General features: G+C 38.7%; 1 protein-coding gene across 4 annotated transcripts; it reads right to left on the bottom strand.

Annotated features, from left to right (window-relative positions):
- Positions 1 to 7288: 7288 nt before the first annotated feature.
- Positions 7289 to 27088, bottom strand: LOC108277110 (metal transporter CNNM3). Of its 4 annotated transcripts, none has more exons than XM_017489496.3 (9): positions 25472 to 27088; positions 24773 to 24916; positions 24521 to 24679; positions 21525 to 21694; positions 13762 to 13858; positions 13067 to 13197; positions 11280 to 11406; positions 10887 to 10946; positions 7289 to 9741 (listed from the first exon to the last, which is right to left on the bottom strand). In XM_017489496.3, the coding sequence occupies exons 1-8, from the start codon at positions 26868 to 26870 to the stop codon at positions 10897 to 10899; spliced, it is 2277 nt and encodes a 758-aa protein (XP_017344985.1). In that variant the 5' UTR covers positions 26871 to 27088; the 3' UTR covers positions 7289 to 9741; positions 10887 to 10896. The 4 variants fall into 4 exon arrangements, with proteins under 4 accessions (XP_017344985.1, XP_017344984.1, XP_017344983.1 ...); XM_017489495.3 differs by having other exon boundaries at positions 7289 to 9806; XM_017489494.3 differs by lacking the exon at positions 10887 to 10946.
- Between the last annotated feature and the right edge of the window lie 221 nt (positions 27089 to 27309).

Genomic DNA, 27309 nt, shown 5'->3' on the forward strand with positions numbered 1-27309 from the left:
TGCTCCGCCGAGGACGTCGCCCTGCCTTCATGCTCCGACGAGGACGTCGCCCTGTTTCCCTGCTCCGCCGAGGACGTCGCCCTGCCTTCATGCTCCGACGAGGACGTCGCCCTGTTTCCCTGCTCCGCCGAGGACGTCGCCCTGCCTTCATGCTCCGACGAGGACGTCGCCCTGCTTCCCTGCTCTACTGAGTACAGTGCTCTGTTTCCCTGCTCCGTCGAGGATGTCGCCCCGCTTTCATGCTCCGTCGAGGACGTCGCTCAGCCTCCCTGTTCAGCTGAGGACGTCGCTCAGCCTCCCTGTTCAGCCAGGGTCGTTGCTCCGCTTCCCTACGCCGCCAAGAACACCGTGCAGTTTCCTGGCTCTGCTTGGGACATTCAGCCCCCCAGGGAGCCGGGGCCGCCAATGAAGTGGGATGACTCATGGCACTCCGGGAGAGGTGCCTTTGTTGGGGGTGGGGGTTCTGTCACGATTCCCCCTTGAAGCAGCGTGCTCTAAGCGCGAATGCGCGAGCACCTGCTTTTCCGTTGTTGACTGTAATGACATCTGGACACGTGTGTTTTTGTTTCTGTCATGTCCCCTCCCTGTTCTGTCATTGGCTTGGATTTCACGTGGGTCTGAATTGCTCTCAGCTGCTAGCGGTTTAGACGCTGATCATGTCCGCATATATACTGCGCGCCTCCCAGCACACAACGCGGAAGATTAATACTTTAGAGTTAGTTTAGCGCGTATCATAGTCACGGTCCATGTTTAGAGTTAGTTCGCGCTGGATTATCCGCTTCCAGCCCCTCGTCATAGTTCGTTTCTTGTTTTGTTTATCGACCTAGATTCCTGCCTTGCCAAGTGTATGCCTGTTTGCCAATCGCCTGACCTCTTGCATGTTTGTGGATTACGTTTTGGATCACGTTTTGGATTTGTCTGCCTGTCTCTAATAAACAACTGTTCATCCAGCACTTGCATCCGTCCTATCTCTGCTCCGTCACGATTCGTGACAGAAATCATAGGATGCATCATAAAAAAAAAAAGCTCTCTTCCTACAAGGAATTTGATACTTTACTACATGTGTAATAAGGAATAAAATGGATGTCCTCAATTTATCACTTACACCCACCATTATCACACACCCCAATGTTATATTTAACTAATATTTACCCCCCCGGCAAAAAAATAACGTTTAAAACTTTTTTCCTCTCATTTCACAACCATGTACAGTATCTCGCAAAAGTGAGTACATCCCTCACATTTTTGTAAATATTTGATTATATCTTTTAATGTGACAACACTGAAGCAATGAGGAGTGTATTCACTTTTGTGAGATACTGTATGAACTTGCATTAAGAGAACAAATTTTACAATGAATTTAATAAGCTGTTCGTGGTTTGTTATGTTGCTAACTTCCAGTAGAATATCCTAGCCTAATCTGTTATCTGATAACAAACCCTACAACTAATATAGTGAGAAGTAATTCACTAGTGTGCTTTTATGTACAAGTTAATTTAATTCAGATGTACTGGCAATATGCAATCCTGTTCTTTAAACGTCTTACCTTTTAAAAGTACATCACAAATGGTATGTTCTGCTGCAATTCTACTGTGCTGCTAGTATTTAATGCTAACTTCCAGGAAATATTGAGAGGCTCCATGATCTGCCATTGTAAAAAAAAAAAAAAAAAAAAAAAGTTGACACCTCTCTCTCTCTCTCTCTCTCTCAAGGGCTCTGGGGAAACCAGAAATCCCTAGATGTTATGGCCGTATACAGGGTTTAAAAATACCGAGGCCCAAAATTTAAGTTTGTTATCAGGGTTGGGTGGAAAATATTGATTTCCCTGATCGACATATGTGCATTTTAAGATGTTGGATAATAGCTTTAAAACCATGCCAGTGCGCACTAGCAAATTAAAACATCTTTATTTAATCTTTGTGTTTGAGTTTGCATCATTTTGGATTTGAATTATAAAAATGTGTCTCAAGCAGTACATAAAATTATTACAAAATTATATCTATACAATAGTACTATACTGTATTATGACACTATGCTTCTGAAATTAAATTGAACCTATAGGTTTCACTGTAATTACCAAAGAACATAAATCTCTGTGGTAATTAGGCCTACATTGTTTGAATGAGATCAGGTCAGTTTGTGTTAAAGAGCACAGTATCATAATGCTAATCATATTATGGACACAGTGGGTAGTACCTGCTCTTCCTCTCTCATCTCCATCATCTTCTCTTTTTCTTTTTTCTCTCAGTCTCATCTTGTCCCTTATTGCTTCCCTTCCCAAAGCTGAGCTTAATTGATGCAGTCTTTTCATTTTCATTTGTGTCAGTAAAGAAAGTAAACACAGGGTAAATTGACATTTATTTGCAAATGTTACCAGCCTCTGCTAGGAAATCTTGCAATGAAAATAAAAATATGTAGTGGTACCTCATAATTTTAACATGCATTTCAACCTTACACAAACTGCTATGAAAGAAAAGCATATCATTATTAGTCCATTATTGAATGGATGGAATTAATGTTAGCTGTCAGCTAACCTAGTTAATTCACTCATGGTGGATGGCCACTGTTTAATGAAGTGCAGCTGTGCAGATGATATCTGATTGGGTGGGGATGAATCATGGCAATGAACTACAAGCAGACGATTAGTACATTTCTCTAGTTACCTCATAATTCTTTTTGATATTTATTAAAATAAACTAGCAAGTCCTATGTAAATATTACCATGCATTTCACTACCCAATGGGCTCATACACAAAATATGCCATAATTTAAAGCTCAATAGCATATGAAGAGAATGACATACAGTCATACAACCAACGGTAAAGTGTTCATGTAGGTGTCAGCTATAGTACTACAAAGTGTTCATGTAGGTGTCAGCTATAATGCATACCTTTTAGTTTTTTGATATTTAATAAAATAAACTAGCAAATATAGTATAACAACTTCTTTTGTCAAAACCATTCTCAAAAGCTATCTAGGGGTAAAAAAAAAAAATTATGTGATTGCTTATGCAACAATTGTAGCGTGTCTGTGAATATATTATACATATTATATATAGAATGATTTGTAGTTTCACTCATTTGCCAGTCCATCATGGTAGAGCAACAACAACATTTATTTATATAGCACATATAAAAACAACACATGTTGACCAAAGTGCTTTACATGCCAAGAACCTAGCAATACGAAACAAATAATATACAGTAGTTAAACTAAATGTAGTCAAAAGCAAGAGAGAAGAGGCAAGTCTTCAAATAAGATTTAAATCCATCATGGGTAGTACAGGCTACTAGGACAGGGTAATATGAAAAGGCAAACCATTCAAGAGATGTGGATCCGCAACAGAGAAATCCTTATCTCCTTTTGATATTAAACGAGACTTCAAAATAATTATGTGGAAACTGCAATAACCTTAAAGGTCTAGAAGACATACAGTATCTCACAAAAGTGAGTACACCCCTCACATTTTTGTAAATATTTCATTATATCTTTTCATGTGACAACACTGAAGAAATGACACTTTGCTACAATGTAAAGTAGTGAGTGTAGAGCTTGTGTAACAGTGTAAATTTGCTGTCCCCTCAAAATAACTCAACACACAGCCATTAATGTCTAAGATGTGACAGACATAATTGAGAACTTGCAAATGCCTTGGTGGAAGAGTGGAGTAATATCTCACAGCAAGATCTGACCAATCTGTTGCAGTCCATGAAGATGCGCTGCACTGTAGTACTTAAAGCAGCTGGTGGCCACACCAGACACTGGCATTTACTTTTGATATTGACCCCCACTTTGCATATATTGAATGTTTTTTTGCTAATAAAATCCTTTAAAACTTATGAAATGCTTATTCCAGTACTCCGTAGAAACATGTGAAAAATGATCTACAAATACTGAAGCAGAAAACTTTGCAAAACACAAAATTTATGTCACTGCCAATACTTTTGGCCATGACTGTACACACAACATAGAAGCCTATAAAACAGGGGTGTCCAAGCTGATCAATAAAGGGCTGGTGTGGCTGCAGATTTTCAATGCATCAGGTACCACACCTGTTCAATAACTAGTAGTTGTGGCTCCTATCTGGTTGGTTTGAAAACCTGAAAGGTTAGACAACTGAAGAACCCTTAAGGGTACTTGATTGTCCCCTTTTTCCCCAAGAGAGTGACAAAAAAAATACTTATTACAATTTTCTTTCCTTTCTACAAAGGAGGGCAGTGAAAGTTTGTGAAAAGCAGTGAAAGGAATTTTACAGGAATGTGGTCTTTCTCTAATATTATGGCCATGAACATAGGTGTTTAGGAGCGCCCTTCAACTTATTTGTTTTATGTAACTTTCCATTTTGTAATCAGGAAGAAAACACTTACTCTGCTCATATTATGATGTCATAAAGACTGGCCAGCTTTCTCTGGTTTCTGTTTTTGAGCAGACAGGATGTCAAGCTGTGATGATCAATCATTACCACAAACATTGCTGAGTAACTCAGATACACACCCTGCATTCTGAAACATGTAAAACTGCTGTTCTGAACTGAGGGTATATCTAGAAAAAGTTCTTGGGAAAATTCATTAAAAAAAATATGCACACAGCCCCAGTCTCACTTTAACTTCAATACTTTTCAGGACTCTTATTATTATTATTATTATTATTATTATTATTATTATTATTATTATTATTATTATTATACACATACTCATTAAACTTGTCAGTGCATAACTCTTTTGAGAAAAGCTATCTAAAATTTTATTTAATTTTATTTAAATAGTGCTTTTAACAATGTACACTATTACAAAGCAGCTTTACAGAAAGCCGGAAATAGATTTAAAAGCCAGAGACAATGGAATGAAAAATTCTCTGAGAAAATATGAGGAAGTATCAGAGTCCAGAACGGAAACTCATCCTCTTCTTGGTGAAACCGGATATGACTCACCTGAGGGAAAGGGAGAAGGAGGGAGAGAGGGAGAGGGAGAGAGAGACAGAAAGAAAGATTTTTATCCTGGTTGATCTCTTTGTGAAATTGCAGGAAGTATTTCTTTTAAGATGGAAAATGCTGTCAATGACTCAAGCAGCAAATGTTGAGAAATACAATGAAATGTTGGAAAAAGGGCAATTGCTTATTATGTAAGCTGTTTATACAGCTAGGATTAGCAATAAACAAGGTCATATTGCATCACATAATACACTATGGAAAAAACCATAACACTTAAAATGACCAAAGAAATCACTAAGCATAATTTGTTTACAACAAAGTATTATTGTTATTTTTAAAGGCAACAACAAATTTATATTTTGAGTCAAGCTTAATTTGAATGTAAACATATGAACAGTTATGCTACGATAGCTTAAGACTGCAATTGCCACAAACAGTTTTGCACTCAATTCTCAATCAGTGAACAGAGAATAAATTAAACAAAACATACTTCATGTAAAAACTTTAATGAATTTCCTGGTTACACAATTGCACGATTTGACAATGTAGTACACAATTTTAGAAGGGAATTATTTATAATTGTATTAATATGTCGTTACACAGATGAGGACAGGTTCCATTTTGAGCCCGGTTCCTCTCAAAATTTCGTCCTCATAGCATCTCAGGAAGTTTCTCCTTGCCACCGCCACCTCTGGCTTGCTCATTAGAGATAAAATCATACATTTAAAATCTATATCCTGAATGTGTATATTTCTGTAAAGCTGCTTTGGGACAATGTCCATTGTTAAAAGTGCTACACAAATAAAACTGAACTGAAACTACAATTCCAATTATGTCAGCACTTTGGAAGGCCCTGGATGACATTTTTTTTTCTTCATTTGAGACTGGGTAGTTTTACTTGGTAAACCACAGACACACAAGTTTTTTTTTTTTTTTTTTTTAAAAAGGAAACAGCACAACTAAACTTTGCCAGTAGCACATATTTAACAGAAAAGATTTTTAAGCGTATATAACAGCAACAGATCATGATGTTCTTATTTAGCTTATTGAGTTTACTTGAAGTCTGATTATATTGAGATGCCTTTTAGTTTGTATAGATCGTCCATCTTCCAAAATAATAGCACAACAGAAATAATTCCAGCTGGAACAAGAATGATTCTGTTCAGACTGGAAAGTCCATACCACAGAGTACTTTCATGTTTAAACATTGTGAAATGTAATTAAGCAGGACATGTAATTTTCTAGAGTAGTGTATTAGCTAATCAAGGGCAAAAATCTATATTTTATTGTTTAAATATACTTTTCAATGTTATCTGTTCATACTTCACATCTTAAATATATGACAGTATCTACTCACATTCTCACTACAAAATATAACACTGTAGTTGCAGTACAGAGATTTAAATTATGTGGGAACCTGCTGCATTATGTTTAAAATTGATTTGTGAAGATATGTGCCAATACTTTTCAGTGGTTTATCAAAATTAAAGAGATAGTTCCAAAAATACTGGGGTTGATCATTTTGGAAATAAAAAGAACATGTATATAAAAGCATATGTATATCATCCTTTATGGTGAAGCTCAAAATATCAAATATAACAATACTTGCATTTGGTCTTCATTTGTGCCAATTTTCATGAGTTTTCCAATATTTCTAATTTCTGAGTTTTTTTTTTTCCAGTTGCACATGACAGTATATTCACCACAGAACTTATAGATACGATAACTATAAATGACTATTGTGACAACCAAATCCCAATTTTGACACATACACATTCCTTTCCCACAAATTATTTTAAGGAAATGGCACCATGAAAAATATCTTGGTCAGCTGCTAAAAGAAAATCTCAGCTATGGCTAAATAAGCAAAACTATCAAATTAGTGGTTATATTCACAGTATAGCGACAGTACTGGGAAAGGTACAGATTAAACTATTATAAGCCGTAAACTCACTTGTATATAAATCAGATAAAGAGAAGACTGAAGAGCAGTTAAAATCAATACCTGTAAATGTATTAATTAAAAAAACAGACATTTAAGCCTTTATGTAGTGAAGTTTCTATGATGTAGAGAAACTACTCCATGATTTTATTACTCCTGTGTTGACTAATTATATTGCAACCATACCTATAGTCATAAATTTTGTATATCATGCAAAGCATGTAGTACTAGCATTGCTTCTTTTGTTTTTATGTATTTAAATAAACTATTGCTTTCTCTGTGATCTGTGGTTCTTTCAATTCATGAATTAATGCTGAAAAATATTTAATACAATTGCTCAGTCTAGGTCTATATTCTGTTCTACTGCGCCATCTAATGGAAGCCTACAGTAAAAATTTTAGACAACACAAAACAACTTCCACATTGATGTGTTTTTATTTCCTACTCAAAACAAAAACAAAACAAAACAATAGATTCAGAGCATTTAATGCATGGGCAGTATTCAATATTACAGAGAGGCTTAGAATTTCTACAAAAATTGCCTAATTACAATCCAGCTATTATTTTATAACTGAACAAAAAACAAAAATCAAAATTATCTGCCAGCAATTGTCAATCTATATAGTACAATTATGAAATGTATCAACATACTGCAGCATCTATCCAAAAAAAGGGGAGGAAAAGGATTTCTTCTCATAAATATACTAGAACTTGAATTTAGTTTACTATACGTATTAACGTGTGTAAGGTAATATAGTCTGATTTTATCAAAAGAACAAGGCATTTTAACCGGCGAAAAATATTTACCTCTAAGTAAGTATGCATTATTCTCCAAGTAAATATGCATTATTCTCAATCTTTGACATAAAATTAATATGATGCATCAGGTACCTTTTTCTGGATTTGCAGCAACTACCCTAAAATAGGAAACTAGGTTATGTGACTATTTAAAATCCATTTAAAGTCAGACAGGAAAAACAGCATAGTCCCTCAATCCTAAAATAACAAGCAGTCTCTTGCCTCATTCAATCCCCCCCTCCCCAAGCACATATACACAAACTAAGTGAGAATGCAAATTATATATTAAAAAAACAAAACCAACAGAAAACCCCTTTACATTCCAGCATCAGTATGGTTTCTGGAAATAAATTCCTAGATAAACAGTAACTGAGCACTACAATGGCACATCATATGAATACTTTCAGGCAAGGGGTAAAAAAGGACTAAAGTCCACTTCCATGTCCTTGTAGCAATATGGAAATATTTATTAGCAACTACATCGCTATTGTGTTGCATGGAATGTGATAAAGTTCAGTCTAAAATATTGGTTACAGAAGCAAAATTCTGGGAAGAACCAACGTAAAGCATTTTAGTAGGTTGGGCCACCACGAGGCACATTTCAGTGGCATCCATTGTACAAGTCTCTGAAACTGTATTGGAGGCACAAGCACTGATAACACAGTGCTCCAAAATCTCCTTAAGGTATTGAGATCTGGTGACTCTGCATTTAAACCATTCAGTGAGCCCTCATGCACTGTGGATAGGACCAGAGTCATCCTGGAAGAGGCCCAGCCCATCAGGATAGAAATGTTTAGAGGATAAAAGTGATCAGTCAGAAGAACTTTGTATTGAGTTGCAATGACCCTTAAGACCCAAATATGTCACCAAATTCCCCTTACAGCATAACAGTCATCATTTGTTTCTTTGTCACCAACATTTTCTAAAATCTAAAATAATTTTATGATACAGAAGCACACAAATCCCTCTGGTCCTCCTGTACATGAACGAAAATCATGAACTCATTAAAGGATGATTTGAGTGCTGAGACTGGAAGTGTTACAGGATGGGGTGCATTGTTTGATGATGAACAAACAGTCCAAGGAAATGCTACTAATTTTTGTTCCAGTGAATTTCGCACAAGCATGTGTGCTCAAAGACTAACTCCCATCAACTTCAAATGATGCTTAACAAATTTGTGATAAGCCACCTGCTGATTTGGAGCCATGTAGTACACAAACACTTTCAGAGTAATGCTGAGTCTCTTCTGTTAGTTGGAGTTTGGCTGCTGAAGCAAAAGATATTGTAACTCAATATGCAAAATAAAACCTCATCATTTCATTAATAAGAAACAACTATTTTTAGGTGGATAATGTCTTGGTCCAAATCTATGTTTGGCTGGTTGAGCTGTACCCCAAACAATGTACAAAACTCAGAATTTTATGGGAGGACTGTATGTATTACAATAAAGACAAAAAACATGATTCCCACATTATATAGTCATTGTTTTAAAAATAACTTGTAACTTCATAGTGTTACTTACTCTATTAAGTTTTGGGCTATAAGAGCATCAACTTATAACCAATCACATATAAACACTAAAAGATTGTATATACTAAAACTACAGAAGCTGAACACTTTGCAAGATTGTGATGTAAAGTGTGACAGATATTAAGATTTAAAGACAGCTTTATCTATGAAAAAATAAAAATTGAGATCCCCAAATAAGGCAAAAACAATATTAAAAAAACAAACCAAAACTAACAAACAAACAAAAAAAAGAGCAGTTCCTGCTGCCCGTGCTGACACCCAGTTGTCTATTGGCACATTAAAAAAGTGAGCAAAGGCTTTAACACATGACCATGCCACATAGACACATACCAACCCAACACACCCACAGCAAACAAAATCAGTATAAGCACCAATGATAAATGAAATCTGGGAACTTCATACATAAAAAGTAAGAATAACTGGAAAAATCGAATAAGCAAGTAATTCAAATCCTGGTCCAACCGTAACCGGTTAGGTCAAACAGCTTTTGCCTGGCCTGGAGCTACTTTATCAGTCTTGCATTCCAGGGTCTTGCTTGTACCTGCAAACCCCAGAAATTGAGAGATCCATAAGATTCCACTGCAAGCCCTCACACGTTCACATCCTCTGTCATGCAAGAAAAGAAAGAATTTCCAAATAAGTTCCTTCCTCCAAAAACAAGACAACCCCCCCCCCCCCGGATTTTGGTTTATAATGACCCAAAAACAATTACAAATATCTGAATCACTTGTGAGTGCATTCAATGAACAATTTCCACTTTACAATGCATATGGAATTCTGCAATACTGCACTTCACACTATAAATCAAAGGAATATATATTAATTGTAAAATATATCTGAAACAGTAGGGGCTAATCACCCTACGAGACTATATCCCTTACTGTATTAGATGAGCTTGTGTATAGATGCATGGTGTACGGACATTCTGCTCTAGAAGTTATTGAATTTCACAATGTTTCATTATAGTTCTATGGAGGGACAAAATAAGAGAAAATGATAATACAATAGGGTCCTTCAGTGCTTGATCCCCAATTCTATCCATGGCACAAAAGAACACGAGTAGTAAAGTGGAAAACACATCTACTAGGGAAAAAAAGAAGAAAGGTGGACAAATTGTCAGCTCCAGAATTATTGGTACCCTTTCGAAGAAATGAGAAAAAAATAAATATAGGGACAAAATGGAACATTTTATATGAAAATAATGTAGTTTTATGGTAACAATCTTTTATTAAGCAGTGCAACCTTTCTGTAAAACACTGGTTTTAAAATTAATGGAACCCCACATTTAATATTTGATGAATACGAAAATCTTTATACAAAAATCTTTTCCCATTTTTGCTTTTGAAAGGTGTCGATAATTCTGGAGTTGTAGTGCTAAAGGGCATAGAATACAGGGGGAACAGTTGGAGAGGCATGGAGGTTAGGACTTTTCTGACAATTCACAAAGACAATGCAATTCATTTCTACTACATGCAGACAAGTTAGTTGCAAAGCATGACCATGAGGACAAGTTTTCCTCACTGAATGGTGAGGAAGGATTTGATGGTACTCAGCAATAAAAAAAATAATTCTTGAATCATTTTTCAAGCAAAATGATGTGCACATGCCTCTCTGCAATGTGCAGGAGTGAATGTAAATGATGCTTCACACACACAAACTCATGCTGAGCACTAAACTTGCCTTTACCTCCATACACTTAACAGTAGTTGTCAATTGCATCAAAGAATGAAAAGTGAAGGGAAAAATCTAGCGTTGCCATCAAAGAGAAAAGAAAATGGAGACAAAGAGCAACATGTTTAGTTAATATTAACAAAACAAAGTTAAGCAGTTTACTTGTACAATGACCTAATGTCATCAGTACTTTAGACACTTAATATTTCAACGTAAAAAGACAAAAATGTATAGAGAAAGATTTCCTTGGCTTCATCGTCACTGCATGTGCAATTTTGGGAGCTATACTGAGGTGTTGTTTAAAGATGAAAGATCACTTTACATTTCAAAACATTTAATTGCTTGCACAACTGTCCATTACCAAATGTTATGTTGATTGTGTCTGTGCCTTCAGTCACAGCTCCGTACCTTGGGTGACGTTCTTCTCATTTAGGAGTTTGGTCTGGCTGTTAGGAAGGATCTTAATCTCTGGAGGACCAGGGCTTTGTGATACCCGAGATGCCATCAAGGCATTGAGGTACTGCAAGCGGGTTACCTGTGTGAAACAAGCAGGAATACAGCCATGTGACAGGCAGAAATTGAGAAATTAAAAAACTGGAATATACTTAGTTTTATATATAATACTGACTACTGCACAGCTGTGGCAGGACCAAGGGTGCACTGGGAAACCAATTAAAATGTACCAAACAGAATTTCTGTCTAGTTTGTGTTTGTATTATTTTAAGAATGTTACAAACATACACATGCAAACTGTTAACATTTAATTCCCCATCTACCTCCCAATTTGTTAAATATTTTCTTTTTATGTTGAGGCTTTGGCAAGTGGACTGGCATCTTTAATTCAGAACACAGGTTTTCAGTACTGTTAAAATCCAGAGACTGACACGGTCATTGCAATATACTGATTTTGATTTCTTGCAACCATTTGATGATTTGGACATACTGTATGTTTGGGGTCATTATCTTGCCAAGATAAATGGACCACTGACTACAAACCATCCCCAAGGCATTAATGAACCACCACCATATTTCACAGTGGGTTTTTTTTTTTTTTTTCCTAGTTAGCATTCCCTGTACCTTGGGTGACATGCTGATTGATGGTCATTCACATACAATATGCGCTAATAATGCTTTTGATGGTCATTATTGTTGAACCTTAGGGCTGTAACGGTGGCAGCTTTTTACCACTGCGGTGGAGGGTGGGATAAAGTGAAATTTATATCACTAAATAAAAAGGAAAGAAACACAGATCACAGAGAATGCAATATATATAAATTAAATAAAAACCTATATATAAAAAAATGAAATGAGGCTCAGACATCCATTTTGTAACTAAATGTGCATGTTTATTTTAGCACTTCCGTCAGTGAAACAAACTCAATACAGCCTATAAAACTTTGAAAGATATACCAGTAGGACGGTAACTTAAATAATATGTTAAAAATCGAAATATTAAAAAAACAAACAAAAAAAACAAAAAAAAACATTACTTTGCAGTAACAACTTCACATGCTGGGTGATATGCCTGGAGATGGCTCCTGAGATTTGTAGGTAGTGTTTGCATGTTTAACAGTTATTTAACCCCCCCCAACAAAGCCAACATATGGCTTCATCCAAATTTATTGGTTCACCTCTGTCGTTTGGCATGAATCAACAATGTTCCCAGATCGCTGATGTAACATTTGGTTTCCCAACAAGATCCATCACAGCGGCAGAGCCCAAAGTGAAATTTGCCTGACTGGATTTTGCCACACTCAAACAAACCCGCGCCAAACTAACAGACAACACCATATAAGATGTTTGATTATGATTACGTAATTTGTGTATTAACATAAAATCTCCCACTATATGGTAGGCTATAAATACAAATTAATATTGCAACTGTTATTATTATTATTACACTTGTATACAAAACTTTGTACTTGTCAGAGCCCACTCAAGCAGAAACATTAACGTGGCATGTGGTGCGACACTACCGCAGGTGGCACTCCACAGGTTGTCATGGCCACCGTCACAGCCCTATTGAGCGTCCATATTGTGTTATCATGCATTGCAAGTACATGCCAGAAAAGACTGTGAGCAGCAAGATGGTTTACCAAGATCAGATTCACATTATGTTATTTAAAAAAAAAAAGAAAGAAAAAAAAAAGCTCCGGTAACAATGTATATTTGAGTTTAAGGGCTGCTTGTCTCACCCTGATAAGCTGCAGGTCGGTGAGGGCTCGGACCGTGTAGTCAGGACAGTAACTGGATGGACTTGTGGCTTCTCCCAGCTCAAACGTGTCTCTTGGGGAGTGATGCTGTGTGGACACTGGAGACTGATGTACTAGGAGATAATGATAATGAGACTTTATTGGTTACATATACATTACAGCACAGTGAAATTCTTTTCTTCGCATACCCCAGCATGTTAGGACGTTAGGGTCAGAGCACAGGGTCAGCCATGATACAGCTCCCCTGGAGCAGAGAAGGTTAAGTAAGTAAGTAAATAAATACAATAACAACCCCGTGATGTAGAATGAGTAGCAGTTGGCTGGCCTTATGTGACTAGGAGGAAGCACATTTTTATGGCATTTGGCGGACACCCTCATCCATAGCGACTTACACTTATACAACTGAGCATATGAGTGTTAAGGGCCTTGCTCAAGGGCCCAGTAGTGGCAGCTTGGCAGTGCAGGGATTTGAACTCACGATCTTCCGAGCAATAGTCCAACATCTTAACCACTGAGCTACCCCATGACAGCCTGACCTGATAGCCTTTCCCCTCCTGGGTTGGTAGCTGTCTATGATAGGGTGGTGGGTGGTAATTGGCAGAGACTAAATTGGGGAGAAAATTAGGGAGAATCTTTACTCTTCACTCCTTAAGGATAACACATCAATAAAAACATACCAGAGGAAGGTGCTGTCAGCGCTGACACCCCATAGTAGGTGAAGGCTCCGTTCTCAAACTTTAGACCCTCTTTTCCAATCTCCACTTCCACACGCCCCTACACACAATAGTGACCAGATGATCATTAGAATATAATCAGCATACCCCCAAAAAGTAATTTATTTTCATTAATTGTGCATCTATGATTTGGTATGCATTTTCAACAATATATTCATTTCATTAGCAATAAAACCACAATAAACTCTGCTTTTATCTTGTGGTTCTGTACACTTCTGTCATATCATCCTAGTCATTAGGTTTCTGCCATTCCTGCCTGTATTTACAATCTCTCAACTAGTTCTACTGCTGGCTCTCCTTTAGACTATGAGGTTACCTGTAAAGAGCTGTCCTGTGACAAAAATGAACTGCAGCAGAGACAACAGTGCATTCCTTTGGTTTTCCCTTGTATTGTGTTCAGTTTGAAATTAGGGAACATACTTCAGGTATCAACACAAACTGTGCTATTAATAGAACTTCAGAGTCCATCCTCCTAATCTTACAAATATTTGCAGCTCCTGCTCTCATCATGATTGACAGAAAAAAACAATTTAAAATATTTATTCAGCAGCAATCTAGACGTAACCTTAAACTAATTTACATAATGGGCATCCCAGTTGTAATTGCAAATGGATGTGGTACAGAGCTCGTAAATTCAGATGAAATTAATGAGGATATCTGGTCAGCCCAAATCAAAATGACTTAAAATCATTATTAATTTAAATATACAGTGCTGTGAAAAATATATGAGTCTTGGTTGATGTTCATTTAAAAGCTTGACTTGCACAATAATTAAATATTACAGCGGCACGTATCAATATTCATTATTTAGTGTTGGACTTCAGTTCATGTTAAATATGTTTACTCTGATGTGAAAAAGTATTTGCCTGATTGCTTCTAAATACACTAAATTGTTTCAGAAATTAAAGATAAAACAAAGGCAACCTTAGTAAACACAAAATACAGTTTTTAAATGATAATGTTATTTAATGAAGCAAAAAAGTTATCCAAATACCACCTAGGCCTGTGTGAAAATGTATTTGCCCCCATATTTACTAATTCTCTAAATCTATGAAACTGCATTGATAATTGGGTTCAGATGGACTAGACACAACCAGGCCTAAACAAACCTGTTCAATCAAATCAACACTTAAATAGAACTTTTTCAACAGCAAGAAGTTGGTTAAAAAGGTCTTACCCAGTTGTAACTATGCCAAAATTGAAAGAAATTCCAGAAATGAAGATGATGATTGAGATATGTCAGTCAGTGAAGGGTAATACAGCTATTAAAGGCTCTGGGACTCCAAAGAACCACAGTGAGAGCCATTATCTCCAAATGGAAAAACTCGGCATAGGAGTGAACCGTCCCAGAAGTGGTTGACGTTCCAAAATTCCTCCAAGAGCACAGCAACTACTCATCCAGGAAGTCACAAAAGACCCAAGGATAACATCAAACAACCTACAGGCCTCTCTTGCATCAATAAAAGTCTCTGTTCATGACTCCACTATCACGGTGCATTCACACACACAGCGATTTGCAGCGACCAGAGACCATTAATTTTCAGAGCTGGCAACTTCAGGCTACATGAGCAACGGCGACCTTTGGTGACTAGATGTGGGTGCGTCCAGCAACACGACAAAGTTGAGAAAAGTTTAACTTTGTTATTTTATTTAGAGTGACTTGGTGCAGTGACTACCATTGGGAGAGAAGACAGTAGAGCACATGTGATCCGTAGCCACCCGTGCTCACTAGCAGAAGCAGCGCCATTGCGGCAATAGCCAATTAGCTTAGGGTCTTATCGGGTTTAAATCAAAAAAGAAAATAATAATAATAATAATAATAATAATAATAATAATAATAATAACAACAATGAAATGTAATAGATTTGCTAGTAGAAGCTGCATAGAGTCAGGTTCAAGTTTAGCAATTACAGCCATTTTGTCCCTGCATTTTCACAGGCTCAAAAGTAATTGGACAATTGACTGAAGCAGTTTCATGGCCAGGCGTGGCCTGTTTCCTCATTATTTCATGACCATTTAAGGGGAAAAAATGTCTGCAGTTCATTCCAAGTGTTGAATTTGCATTTGGCAGCTGTTGATGGGAACTCTCAATATGCAATCCAAAAGGTGTGTTAATCCAAGTGAAAGAGGCCATCGTTAGACTGAAAAATCAAAAGACTTATTAGAGAGGTTGCAGAAACTCAACAAAATCAACAATTTGGTACATTCATAAAATGAAGGAAAGTAATGGTGAGCTCAGCAACACTAAAAGGCCTAGAAGATCACAGAAGTCAATAAAAGTAGATGAATGCAGAATTTTTTCCTTGCTGAAGAAAAACCCCTTCACAACATCTAGCCAAGTCAAGAACACTCTGGAGAAGACAGTCATATCATTGTCAAATTCTACAATCAAGCCTTCATGAATGTAAATACAGACGGTTTACCTCGAGATACTGATGCAAGATTAACCCGTACCAGAATGATGGGAAGAGAAGAGTATGGAGAAGGAAAGGAAGGGCTTCCAAAGCATACCAGAAAAGTTATTTTCTTAAGGCAAAGAAAGATGATGTTCTTAAATGTCCGATGACCTCAACCCAACTGAACATGTTTTTCCACTTACTGAAGACAAAACTGAAGGCAGAAAGGCCCACAAACATGCAGCTACTGAAAGCAGTTGCAGTAAAGGCCACTGCAAAGGATTTGCATCCAAGTATCAAAAATAATCCTAGTATTTCAGATTGCAAATTTGTCCAATTACTTCTGTGCCTGTGAAAATGGAGGGACTTGGCAAAACATGGCTGTAATTTCTAAACAATTAATGCAATATTTTTGTTAAACCCCTTGAATTAAAGCTGAAAGTCTACATTTATTTATTGTTCTTTTAATGCCATGTCAGCATCAATGGCAAGATCAAGGTAGAAAACAGGACACTGCATAAATTATTACAGTATTTTTACAATAAAAGCCTGAAAGTCTACACTTCAATTACACCTTGACCACTTAATGTCAAATTCATTGTGGTGGTGTGCAGGTCTTTGGCTGTTCTATAACCCAGGTCTGTTTCACATCTTTGTTCTGCTTGGGTTTAAAGAAGTTAAAATTTAAAACCTCAGTGAAGCATTATAACTGGTTCCACTATAATAAATGATGATTAAAAAAAGATGGAAGAAACTTTAAAAACATATATGCAAGCATGTAAATTGTATAACTGAATAGGAGTTTATTGGCTAGATGAAATTAGCTTAGTATGTGCAAAAAATGTTACTCTGCTGTGAAAAAGTATTTGCTCCTAAGCCATCCTTATTTCTTCTGTTTTTGTGTTTCATATACTAAATTGTTTCAGAAATTAACACAAAATCTAAGATGAAACAAGGGCAACCTGAGTAAACACTGCATACAGTTTTTAAATGATAATGTTATTTATTAAAGCAAAAACGTTATCCTATACCAGCTGTGCCTGTGTGCATTCAAAATTGGGTTCAGCTGAACATCTAATCCAGGCCTGATTACTGCAAACCCTGTTCAATCAAATCATCGCTTAAATAGAACTTTTTCAACAGCATGAAGTTGGTTAAAAGGTCTTACCCAGTAACACACTATGCCAAAATTGAAAGAAATTCCAGAAATGATGAGGAAGAAGGTGATTGAAACCCTTCCAAGACTGATGTATTTCAAAGCTATTCCAAAGGTGCTGGGGCTACAAAGGACCACAGAGTGAAACCCATTATCTCCAAATGGAAAAACTCAGCACAGTATTGAACCTTCCCAGAAGTGGACAACCTTACAAAATTCCTCCAAGAGAACAGCAACTACTCATCCAGGAAGTCACAACAAGACCCAAGGAAAACACTGAAAGACCTACAGGCCTCTCTTGCATCAATAAAGGACACTGTTCATGACTCCACTATCAGATAGACACTGGGCAAAAAAGGCATCCATAGAAAAGTGAAAAGGGATGAGGTGAAAACCACTGCTAACCCAGAAGAACATTAAGGCTCATCTGAATTTTGCCAAAATCACACCTTGATGATCCTCAACCCTTTTGGGAGAATATTCTGTGGATTGATGAGTTGAAATTGGAATTGTTTGGAAGACAGGAGTCCCATTACATCTGGCGTAAACCAAACACAGAATTCCACAAAAAGATCATCATACCTACGGTCAAGCATGGTAATGGCCATGTGACTGTGTGGGGATGCTTTGCTGCTTCAGGGCCTGGACAACTTGCAATAATTTGGGGAAACATAAATTCTGCTCTCTACCAGAAAATCCTAAAGGAGAATGTCCGGTCTTCATTCCGTAAGCTGAAACTCAAGCGCAACTGGATTATGCAGCAAGACAATGCTTCACAGGATCAGAGTAAGTCCGAGACTCATCTCCAGTTATAGGAAGTGGTTGGTTACAGTTATTGCTAATAAAGGTGGCAGAATTAAAACCAGATTTTATGTTTAAGTGGGCCGGTATGAGATTTTGATGGTATGATAACCCTAAAGAAAAATATCAACGTTTCACAGTATTGCGATTACAGCTTTAAAATGTGTTATGTCTGGGCAAAAAACAACAACTTTTTTCCATTTAACACAATATATTCTATTTTTAAGCAACATATAGAATACAGCATACCGCAGGAACAGTACAATGGAAAATTTTTGTGGTTTTCAAACCGCAGCATACCTTGAAACCGGTAACAGGCCCATGGCTGGTGTGTTTACTCAGGTTGCCTTTGTTTTATGTTGTATTTCATTTGAAGAACTAAAACGATCGAGTATGAGGTATACACAAAAACAGAAGAAATCAGTACTTTTTTCACAGCACAGTATATATGTACACGGACCAGCCATAACATTAAACCCACAGACAGGTGAAGTGAATAACATTGATTATCTCATTAAAATGGCAATTGTCAAGGAGTGGGATATATTAGGCAGCAAGTGAACAGTCAATTCTCAAAGTTGATGTGTTGGAAGCAGGTAAAATGGGTAAGTGTAAGGATCCGAGGGCCTTTGATAAGGGCCAAATTGTGATGCTCTGACCCAGTCTTCTAGCCATCTCCAAAATGGCAGGTCTTGTGGGGTGTTCCCGGTATGCAGTACTTAGTACCTACCAAAAGTGGTCCAAGGCTCACTGATGCACGTGGGGAGCAAAGGCTAGCCCATCTGGGCCGATCCCAAAGAAGAGCTACCGTAGCACACACTGCTAAAAAATGTTAATGCTGGCTATGATAAAAAGGTGTTAGAACACACAGTGCATCTGAACATGCTGTGTTTGGGACTGCGTTGCTGCAGCCTAGTCAGAGTGCCCATGTTGACCCCTGTCCACCATCAAAAGCACCTACAGGTGCATGTGCACATCAGAACTGGACCATGGAGCAATGGAAGAAGTTGGTCAAGTCTGATGAATCATGTTTTCTTTTACATCACATGGACGGTTGAGTGCATGTGCGTCACATACCTGGCAAAGAGATGGCACCAGAATATACTATGGGAAGAAGGTGAATGGTTTGAGGAACTTGACAAAGAGTTCAAGGGGTTGACTTGGCCTCCAAATTCCCCAGATCTCAATCTGATCAAGCATCTGTGGGATGGGCTGGACAAACAAGTCAGATTCATGGAGGCCCCACTTCACAACTTACAGGACTTAAAGGATCTGCTGCTAACATCTTGGTGCCAGATACCACAGCATACCTTCAGAGGTATGCTATGCCATGACGGGTGTGAGGGCTACACAATGTTAGGCAGGTGGTTTGTGATGGCTGATCGGTGTATATAATATTATAATTAATATATTTTATATATTATACATACATACATACATACATACATACATACACACATTCTATTTCAGGTTACATCTCCACAAACTATTTTCAGGAATAATTTATAATAAATGTGAATTCTACTGTAGATAGAGAGAATGGGTGTTGTGTGTAAATGGTGACTGCTGTTTACCAGTATATTTCCAGGTGAGACTTTACATTTGGTACGTACAATACCTTGATTAAAATAATGTATAATGACAGCTTGCTAGCAAATAGTAGTCAGTCATGCAATCAGTAATGACTCAAAACTCTAAAATCAATATACCTGCAAAAGGTTACACTACTACAGTTACCGTAATTTTCGGACTATTGAGCGCACCTGAACATAAGCCGCACCCACTAACTTTAAAAAGAAAAATTTTTTTGTACATACATAGGCCGCACTCGTCTATAAGCCGCAGGTGTCCACGTTGTAACATGAGATATTTACACAGAAAGATGTTACACAAAGATTTTTTTTTAAACTTTTAATTAAATACGTACCGTAAATGCTTTTTTCCGAACAGTGCCTGTAACACGGCTGGTTAAAAAAATAAAAAATACAGTTGCCTACCAGGAAAAGTCATTGATCGCTATCTTCATCTTCCTCCTGCGCACTAAAACCACTAAAGTCGCCTTCTTCAGTGTCGGAATTGAACAGCCTCAGAATTACCGGTACTTCGTCACACACTTCCTCAGTCTCTCTTTCGTTGTCGCTCTCAATGTCACTTACGTCTCTAAGCAAATTCGCTCTTGAGCTTGTGCTATCCTCTTCATCACGCAGCAGTCCAGCCTTTCGAAACCCGCTGGTGATGGTAGATTTTATGACACTGCTCGACGCTGTTAGGATCCACTGGCAGACTGGAGCAAAAGTTGCTCTTTGCATGCTATTTCCTTCTTCGACAGCCAGATCGATCGCCTTTAACTTGAAAGCTGCATCATATGCATTTCTTCGTGTGTTTTCCGTGATGAGGGGGTGTGCATGAAAATGACTGATCTGAAGAATTTAGTGTGAGTGCGTTTGATTTAATTTGAACCACTGAATCCACTGTGACCTGTTCGGTAATTTCATTGGTCCGATGTGACAAGGCTAAATGTTTTGGCAGCATGAAGCGTGTTAGCTCGTAAAAATCCATAAATTAGCTGCGTCATTGTTTAAGCCGCAGTGTTCAAAGCGTGTGAAAAAAGTAGCGGCTTATAGTCCGGAAATTACGGTAAGCATTTAACATATTACTTGCCATTTTCAGTTAGCTGAAGTGCCTTTTTAAATTGCTCTTTAGGCAAGTAACCATGGACACGCACGTTTATGTATGGGTGTGTGAGGTGGACGCTAGGTCTAAGTTTTGCTAGATGGCAACTCCAATTTCAACCCCAAAAAGGCTTTAAAAAAAACACAATGGGATTGAATGGCACCGTGTTGTCCACTCATTGTCCAGTCAGTGGTTTTTACAGCATGGAAAAGAACAGGCCTCAGACCTTATTCAAGCATACTTAACTGTCCTCAACTCACATTTAACATCAACCTCCAACTTCTTTTTTTGCATGTGTGTAAAATGCTCTAATAAAGGAAGGTCAGACATGATCAAAAATATGAGATAGTACATCTTAAATTTTCATGAACATATGCTAGAGTTGCCCTTTAGCAATGTTAAGTTTGTCTGAACATTTGAGTAAATACTGAATGGACTACTAAATTCATTTTTTTAACTGCTTTCACAATTCTCCCAATACCGTTTCACCAGAGTCATGAAAACTGCATGGCACCACCATACATAGTGTCTGAGCAAGGAAATTTCCATAATATGCTAGACACCTGATAACTCAAACCTGATTTACCAGGTTTAGTGTGTGTGTGTATATGTGTGTTAGAATACTTGCCAAATTGTGATAAGCCCAGCCCTCATCGGAGATATGAAAATGACCGGCTCACCTGCAGCAGCAGAATAAAGTAGTCCACTGGGTGGTTACGAGTGTAGAGGTAGTGGTCAGGACTTAGTTTGTTGTTTGGGTCAAACTTCACTTCTTGATTGACACTGGGATGCCGCAAGAGATGAAATAAGACTTTTTCTGACACACGCTGTGGGCAGAAATGCTCCACTTCTGTGAGAATCAGGAGAGAGACATGAGAAAAGAAAAGTATGAAATCATGGTAAACTTAGGTGTTAATATCTTGAAACTTTAATACTCTAACCTCGTTCCAGCCATAAATATTCAACATTTAGGAAACAAAGACCAATAAAAGAACTACCTTGAAGTTAAGAAAGTGATGGTCACTTCTTGTGGTACTTCTCAAAATGTAAAAAGTTATTCCATATGTATATATTAAGCAGCCAGTGACTAAGTATGACCTTCATTTGCAATTACATACTGTTCATGTCCAGTATAGCTTTGTAGAGGGGATCTGGTATGCACTGAACCAGTCAAGACCAACTAATTCTAATGAATGTTTAGGGGAAAGAAAAAACACACAATTGACATGGTTTAATAATATCAAACCTGTCCCTCTCCTACTGCAGAAGAAATAAGGTTTAATATTATCTGCTAAAGTTCCATTTTACAGACTCTCAACACAAAACACGTATAACAGAAAACCTAATCATTAAACTCTCACTCATTCCTCAGAAATACACCAATGGACAAAAGTAAAACTTTTGCCAAGTGTGTTTAAAAAACAAACAAACGAAAAGAGAAAAAAGATAAACAGATAAAGAAATAAAGAAACAACAACAAAAAAAACACATACACACACATTACTAGAGTTCGGAGAACACTGAATGATTAGCTATTTATGCGAAAAAAAAATTGCGGGTTGCATCCAGATTTTATTTTTGCTTGTCGGTTCAAATATCAAGAACACATTGCCTTTCACATTGTGCTACAGCTCTGTCCGATGACTCAGTTTAGCAGCTCGCATCTACAGAAATAATGCTGCCCATAACCCAAAATACACAGAATGTTTGGTTCACTCCCTGTAGTGCAGGGGTGTCAAACTCATTTTCACCGAGGGCCACATCAGCATAATGGTTGCCCTCGATGGGCCACATTAACAGTATGAATGTAACAAAATGCAATGTAATTTAAAATAAATTAAACTACACCTTATTATATTGTTAAATAACTGTTACTGTATTTATTATGTATTCAACTTACAAATATTACATATGCATTTGCACAGATGTAAAAATAAATGTTCAGTTTGAAACCCACATTACTTGAATCAGTGTTCAAACTATTTAAGCAAATAAAGAAAAATATTATAAATAAGTTATGATATTAACCCTTAACTTCATTCAGAACTTTTTTCAACACAGTCAAGGGGGGGCAGAACTATGGCACAACCAACATGTATTACAGAAGTAGCATTTTACAAAAACAACAACAACAATGAGGTGATGCTGCCTGTCCTTGAACACATCAAGTAGATCTGTCCTCTCCTGAGACACCATCCCACACACATCCTCATTCACAGATCATGTTCTGGAAATAACAAACACAAAACAAAATGCTCCTACTCAGCCAGCTTACTTCTGTATGGTACGGCATATCTCCATGCTCTGAGCCGCCCTCCTGCAAGAACAGCTGGAACTGGCGGTGATTCAGGCCACGCGCCCAAATAAAGTTCACTGTTATCATGACCGTGGTCATATCATCCAGCTCCAGAACCTTTCCACACAGAGCTCCTTGATGAATGATGCAGTGATATGTAATCAGGGGCGTGTGACAGTTATTTATTTTTTTTGCAATTTCTCCTTCATTAGTACAACCAAGCCTGTTTTTCCTCCACACATCGCAGGTGCACCATCTGTAGTTAGTCCCACCAACTTTTCCTACGGCAATTTATTTTTACTTACGGAGTTCTCCACTGCATCAAAAATGTCCCGGCCCGTTGTGGTCCCATGCATGGCAGCTACATCCAAGAGCTCCTCAGTGACACAGAGGTCCGGCTTCACGCCTCTAATAAAAATGGATGGATGCGCTGTATCCATGTTGTCTGTGCTTTCATCCAGAGCTAATGAAAAAGCTAGACAGCTGCATGTCTCTTCGGCCAGCTGTGTTACTAAATTTCCTTTGTGGAGATTTCTCAATTCCAAATCGCCTTGACGGGACTTTGCTGCAAATGTAGTTTATGTGGCCCTCAGTTTGATTTTTTTCTCCTTCGATTCTGAGAAATAAAGTTTTATTCGTATGTTTTGGATAGCAGATATGGCCTACATTACCCATAATCCTCGGCCACCGACGACACAGATGATTCTCCAATCAGACTGAAGCTCACAGCGTCATCTATCACCGTGATAGGGTTATTATTGGAGTGAAAGGACGGCTGGAGCGTCTGCTCTGAGTGTCTCTGACCGCCGCGGACGGGTTTACATTGGAGTCAATTGAGAACCCAGAGCATTTCATACAGACGTGGAAGGGTCCCTTTTGCGTCAGTATCAGACGCCTAAGGGCATGACAACTCGTCTGTATTTTACGAGTTGGGAATGAGAACAGCAAAAACATATGTTAAGACAATCAGGCACCTATCATGTTCTCGCAGATAAAATGACGTGGCGGGCCACATTTGGCCTGCGGCCTTGAGTTTGACACATGTGCTGTAGTGGGTCGATTGAAAGTCAAATTACTTCTCACTGCAATCAAACTTAGGAGTTTGCTGAGAACCACTTAATAAAAAGTTTGAGGTTCACTGCTTCTTGTCTTTAAAAGTTGTTCCAATTTTATGTTTTATTGGAAGCAGTTAACAGCAAGTCACACAAAAACAAGAGGGTAAAAAGTAGGAAATTTTTTGGCTACAGTAAATAAAATTATACTAATAAAATTAGACTGCTTATGAGATGAATGCAGGAAGGCAATATAGTTGCAGAACATAGTTTCGTTAACGCATCACTGCAATAACTCAAAACAGACACAAAAACACAATGTTCAGACCTCTGGAGAGAAAGCGGTGTGTCGCAAGTAGAAGCTGAGGAGATGTGCGGATCTTCGCCTCGCCTTCAGGCAACTTAAACAGAGAGAACTCCTCCTGTACTCCACGGGGCTCCAAAGGAATCTCCAGCGGGGGAAGAGGACGCTTCACTTTCATGTTCACTGTGGGAGAAAAATGGGGAAACAAAACAATTGTTGGAAGGAATACATTCAGATGTTAGACCTCAAACAGCAGGAAACATCAGAGATACTCACTATAGCCATCAGACTCATCCAGGATCTCCGACTTGATGATCTCTTCGATAACATCTTCAAGGGTGACCAAGCCGAGCACCTCATAGAAAGGGTCTCCCTCTCCCTCATTATTCACCCTCTGCACAATGGCAAGATGAGAGTTTCCTGGGAGAAGACAGACATTGTCAGGAGTGAAGTGCTTCACAAAAAATCATTGTTTTTATTTGCAAATGCATTTACTTAAGGTGACTGGTGGTACCATCTTGAAGTATAACATCATCCAAAGTAATTTGTTAATTCAACTTCAGATTACTGCACAGTTGCAGTGATGCCCTACTACCAGATAATCATCTTCAATGAACTAGATCACAGGTCTCGAACCCTGGTCCTGCACAGTTCAGTGTTTTCCCTGCAAATCAGATTCTACCAATCATCTAAAACGGCCCTTCTTGAGTTGAAGTTGAATTGAAGCATACTGCATTATGTATGTTGTAATGTGTTTTAGCATGTGTTTATATGTTTAGACAATGTTCTGTGTTGTATTAAGCCCTATGCTAATTGCCCCTTGTAGGATTAATAAAGTTGTAAACTAAACTAAACGTGTGTTAGAGCATGGGAACACAAGAATGTGCAGGACAGGGGACAGAACTAGGGCTGGGAACCTGTGACCTACGTGACTGTACACCATTCTAGACTTTCAGAGCTTGACTTTAAAACCACCTTTTTTAAACTCCTCGAGCATGGCATCCAGCTTGGTGTCATTAAAAACAAAATGCAGCGGGTGGTTGTAGAACTTGGTGATGGTGGTCATGGGCGTGCAGTCAGCAGGGTCCACCAAGGCCAGGTCCTTAATGTACAGGATCTCCACAATGTTGGAACGTTCCTCCTCGTAAACAGGCACGCGGGTGTAACCACTCTGCATGATCTCAGACATGGTGTTAAAGTCCAGCACGGCTGTGGAGGGAAGCATGAAGCAGTCCTTCAGTGGCGTCAGGATGTCCTCCACCGTCTTGCTCCTCAGTGTCCCACGCCGGAACTCCTCCTTGACAAACTCACTGTACGGGTCATTAATATTTGCCCGGATCAGCTCCATCACCTTCTCACGCACTCCACAAGTGCTCACATCACGCCTAAGTGACAAATCCAGGAAAAGCCCTAAGGGGCAAGACAAGGGGCATGTGATGATCAGAAAGCTCTGGGCCAACCAAACAAGGCCCGGGGCGAGATAGAAGCCATAACCTGAGCTTATGATATAGGGCAACAACTCTGCGACAAGGAATATGAGCGCAGCACATGCAAATGCAGCTGGAAGGATGGATCCGAAGGCACAGTAGAAGATCACACCAAGCACCGAGTGGCCCAAAGCACACAAGAACAGCAGAGAGCACACAAGGAAGTTTCCTCTCCTCCGAATTGGCTCCAGGCGCTTCGCCAGCCGTCTTTCATCTTCTGAGCCACAGCTGTGCAGCACATAAAGCTCCAGAGGGTCCAGAGAAAGCAAACTGAGATTCAGGCATCGTACCAGTGAGCATATGAGCACTACTAGTATGATAATTACGGCTAGACCCCATGTTGGGATCCATTCGGGTGGCAGATCAGGGTCTTTTACACGGAACCTATCCAGCCCCGCTGACTGCCACTTTTCCCCATTGAATACACACAAGCAGTGGGAAACAGTTTGTGTGTCATCGTTCACCTGATCAGAGACGATTCTATCCTCGGTTTGGACTATAATTAAGCCCCCGTTTTCCTTATCTGCTTCAAACTTTCCGCGCACTTGGAAAGCAGAGGCATTGCGCAGTGTTTCTTGACTACACGCGTCTTCAGCGACACTTGCACCCACTTCTTTAGCGAACGTGACCCAAGTCTCATTCAGCAGGTAGGAACTGAACAACCGGAGCTTGAAACTGGAGCCACGCGCAGCAGTCAGGACTCGGTCGCGCATGTACACGCGCTCTGTGGTCTCCTCCAGTCGCAGGCCGAGGACCCGCGGCGACGTGTTTTGGCTGCACCCGCCAGACCCGAACCAGCAAGACGACAATATCATTAATAAGATACGTAGCTCTGCCGAGCCAACCACCATATTGAAATCGGGCAGCTCGGTTTTATCGCTAATCATGTGACAACTTGGCCGGGCTAGCCTCCTACCACTTTTTTTCTCGTTGCCATAGAAAATAATGACAGAAACGTCCTCGCTCGCGCCGCCATGTTGGATCAGAGGCAACAAAAACGAGAAAAACAAAGCAAAACAACAATGTTTATCCTCAACGGTCGTGGCCGGATTGAAGACCTTTCTTTTCTTTTCTTTTTTTAACGGAACTACGTATAGTCGTTTATGGACCAATGAGATTAGAAGATTGTCTGCGACCAATAGGGGGGGAAAAAGGGAAAACCACGCCCACAATGGCGTGTTAGGTAACGTGAAATAAACACAGAAGGGTGAGGGTGCTACTGTTGCAATGCCCCCCCCCCCTCCTTTTCTCCATTTACAGTTTAACTGAAAAACACATGGGTCATTCACCCAGATCGGTGCCTTCTATGTCATTCAGCAAACATGA

Source organism: Ictalurus punctatus, chromosome 16 (genome assembly GCF_001660625.3).
Source record: "Ictalurus punctatus breed USDA103 chromosome 16, Coco_2.0, whole genome shotgun sequence".
Lineage (NCBI taxonomy): Eukaryota > Metazoa > Chordata > Actinopteri > Siluriformes > Ictaluridae > Ictalurus > Ictalurus punctatus.

Coding starts and splice junctions, on each gene's coding strand:
- LOC108277110 (XM_017489494.3), bottom strand. CDS start 26,870: ATGATTAGCGATAAAACCGAGCTGCCCGATTTCAATATGGTGGTTGGC. Junction 21,695..24,520: donor ACACCGCTTTCTCTCCAGAG/GTCTGAACATTG, acceptor TGATTCTCACAG/AAGTGGAGCATTTCTGCCCA. Junction 13,198..13,761: donor GCTGACAGCACCTTCCTCTG/GTATGTTTTTAT, acceptor ATTATCTCCTAG/TACATCAGTCTCCAGTGTCC.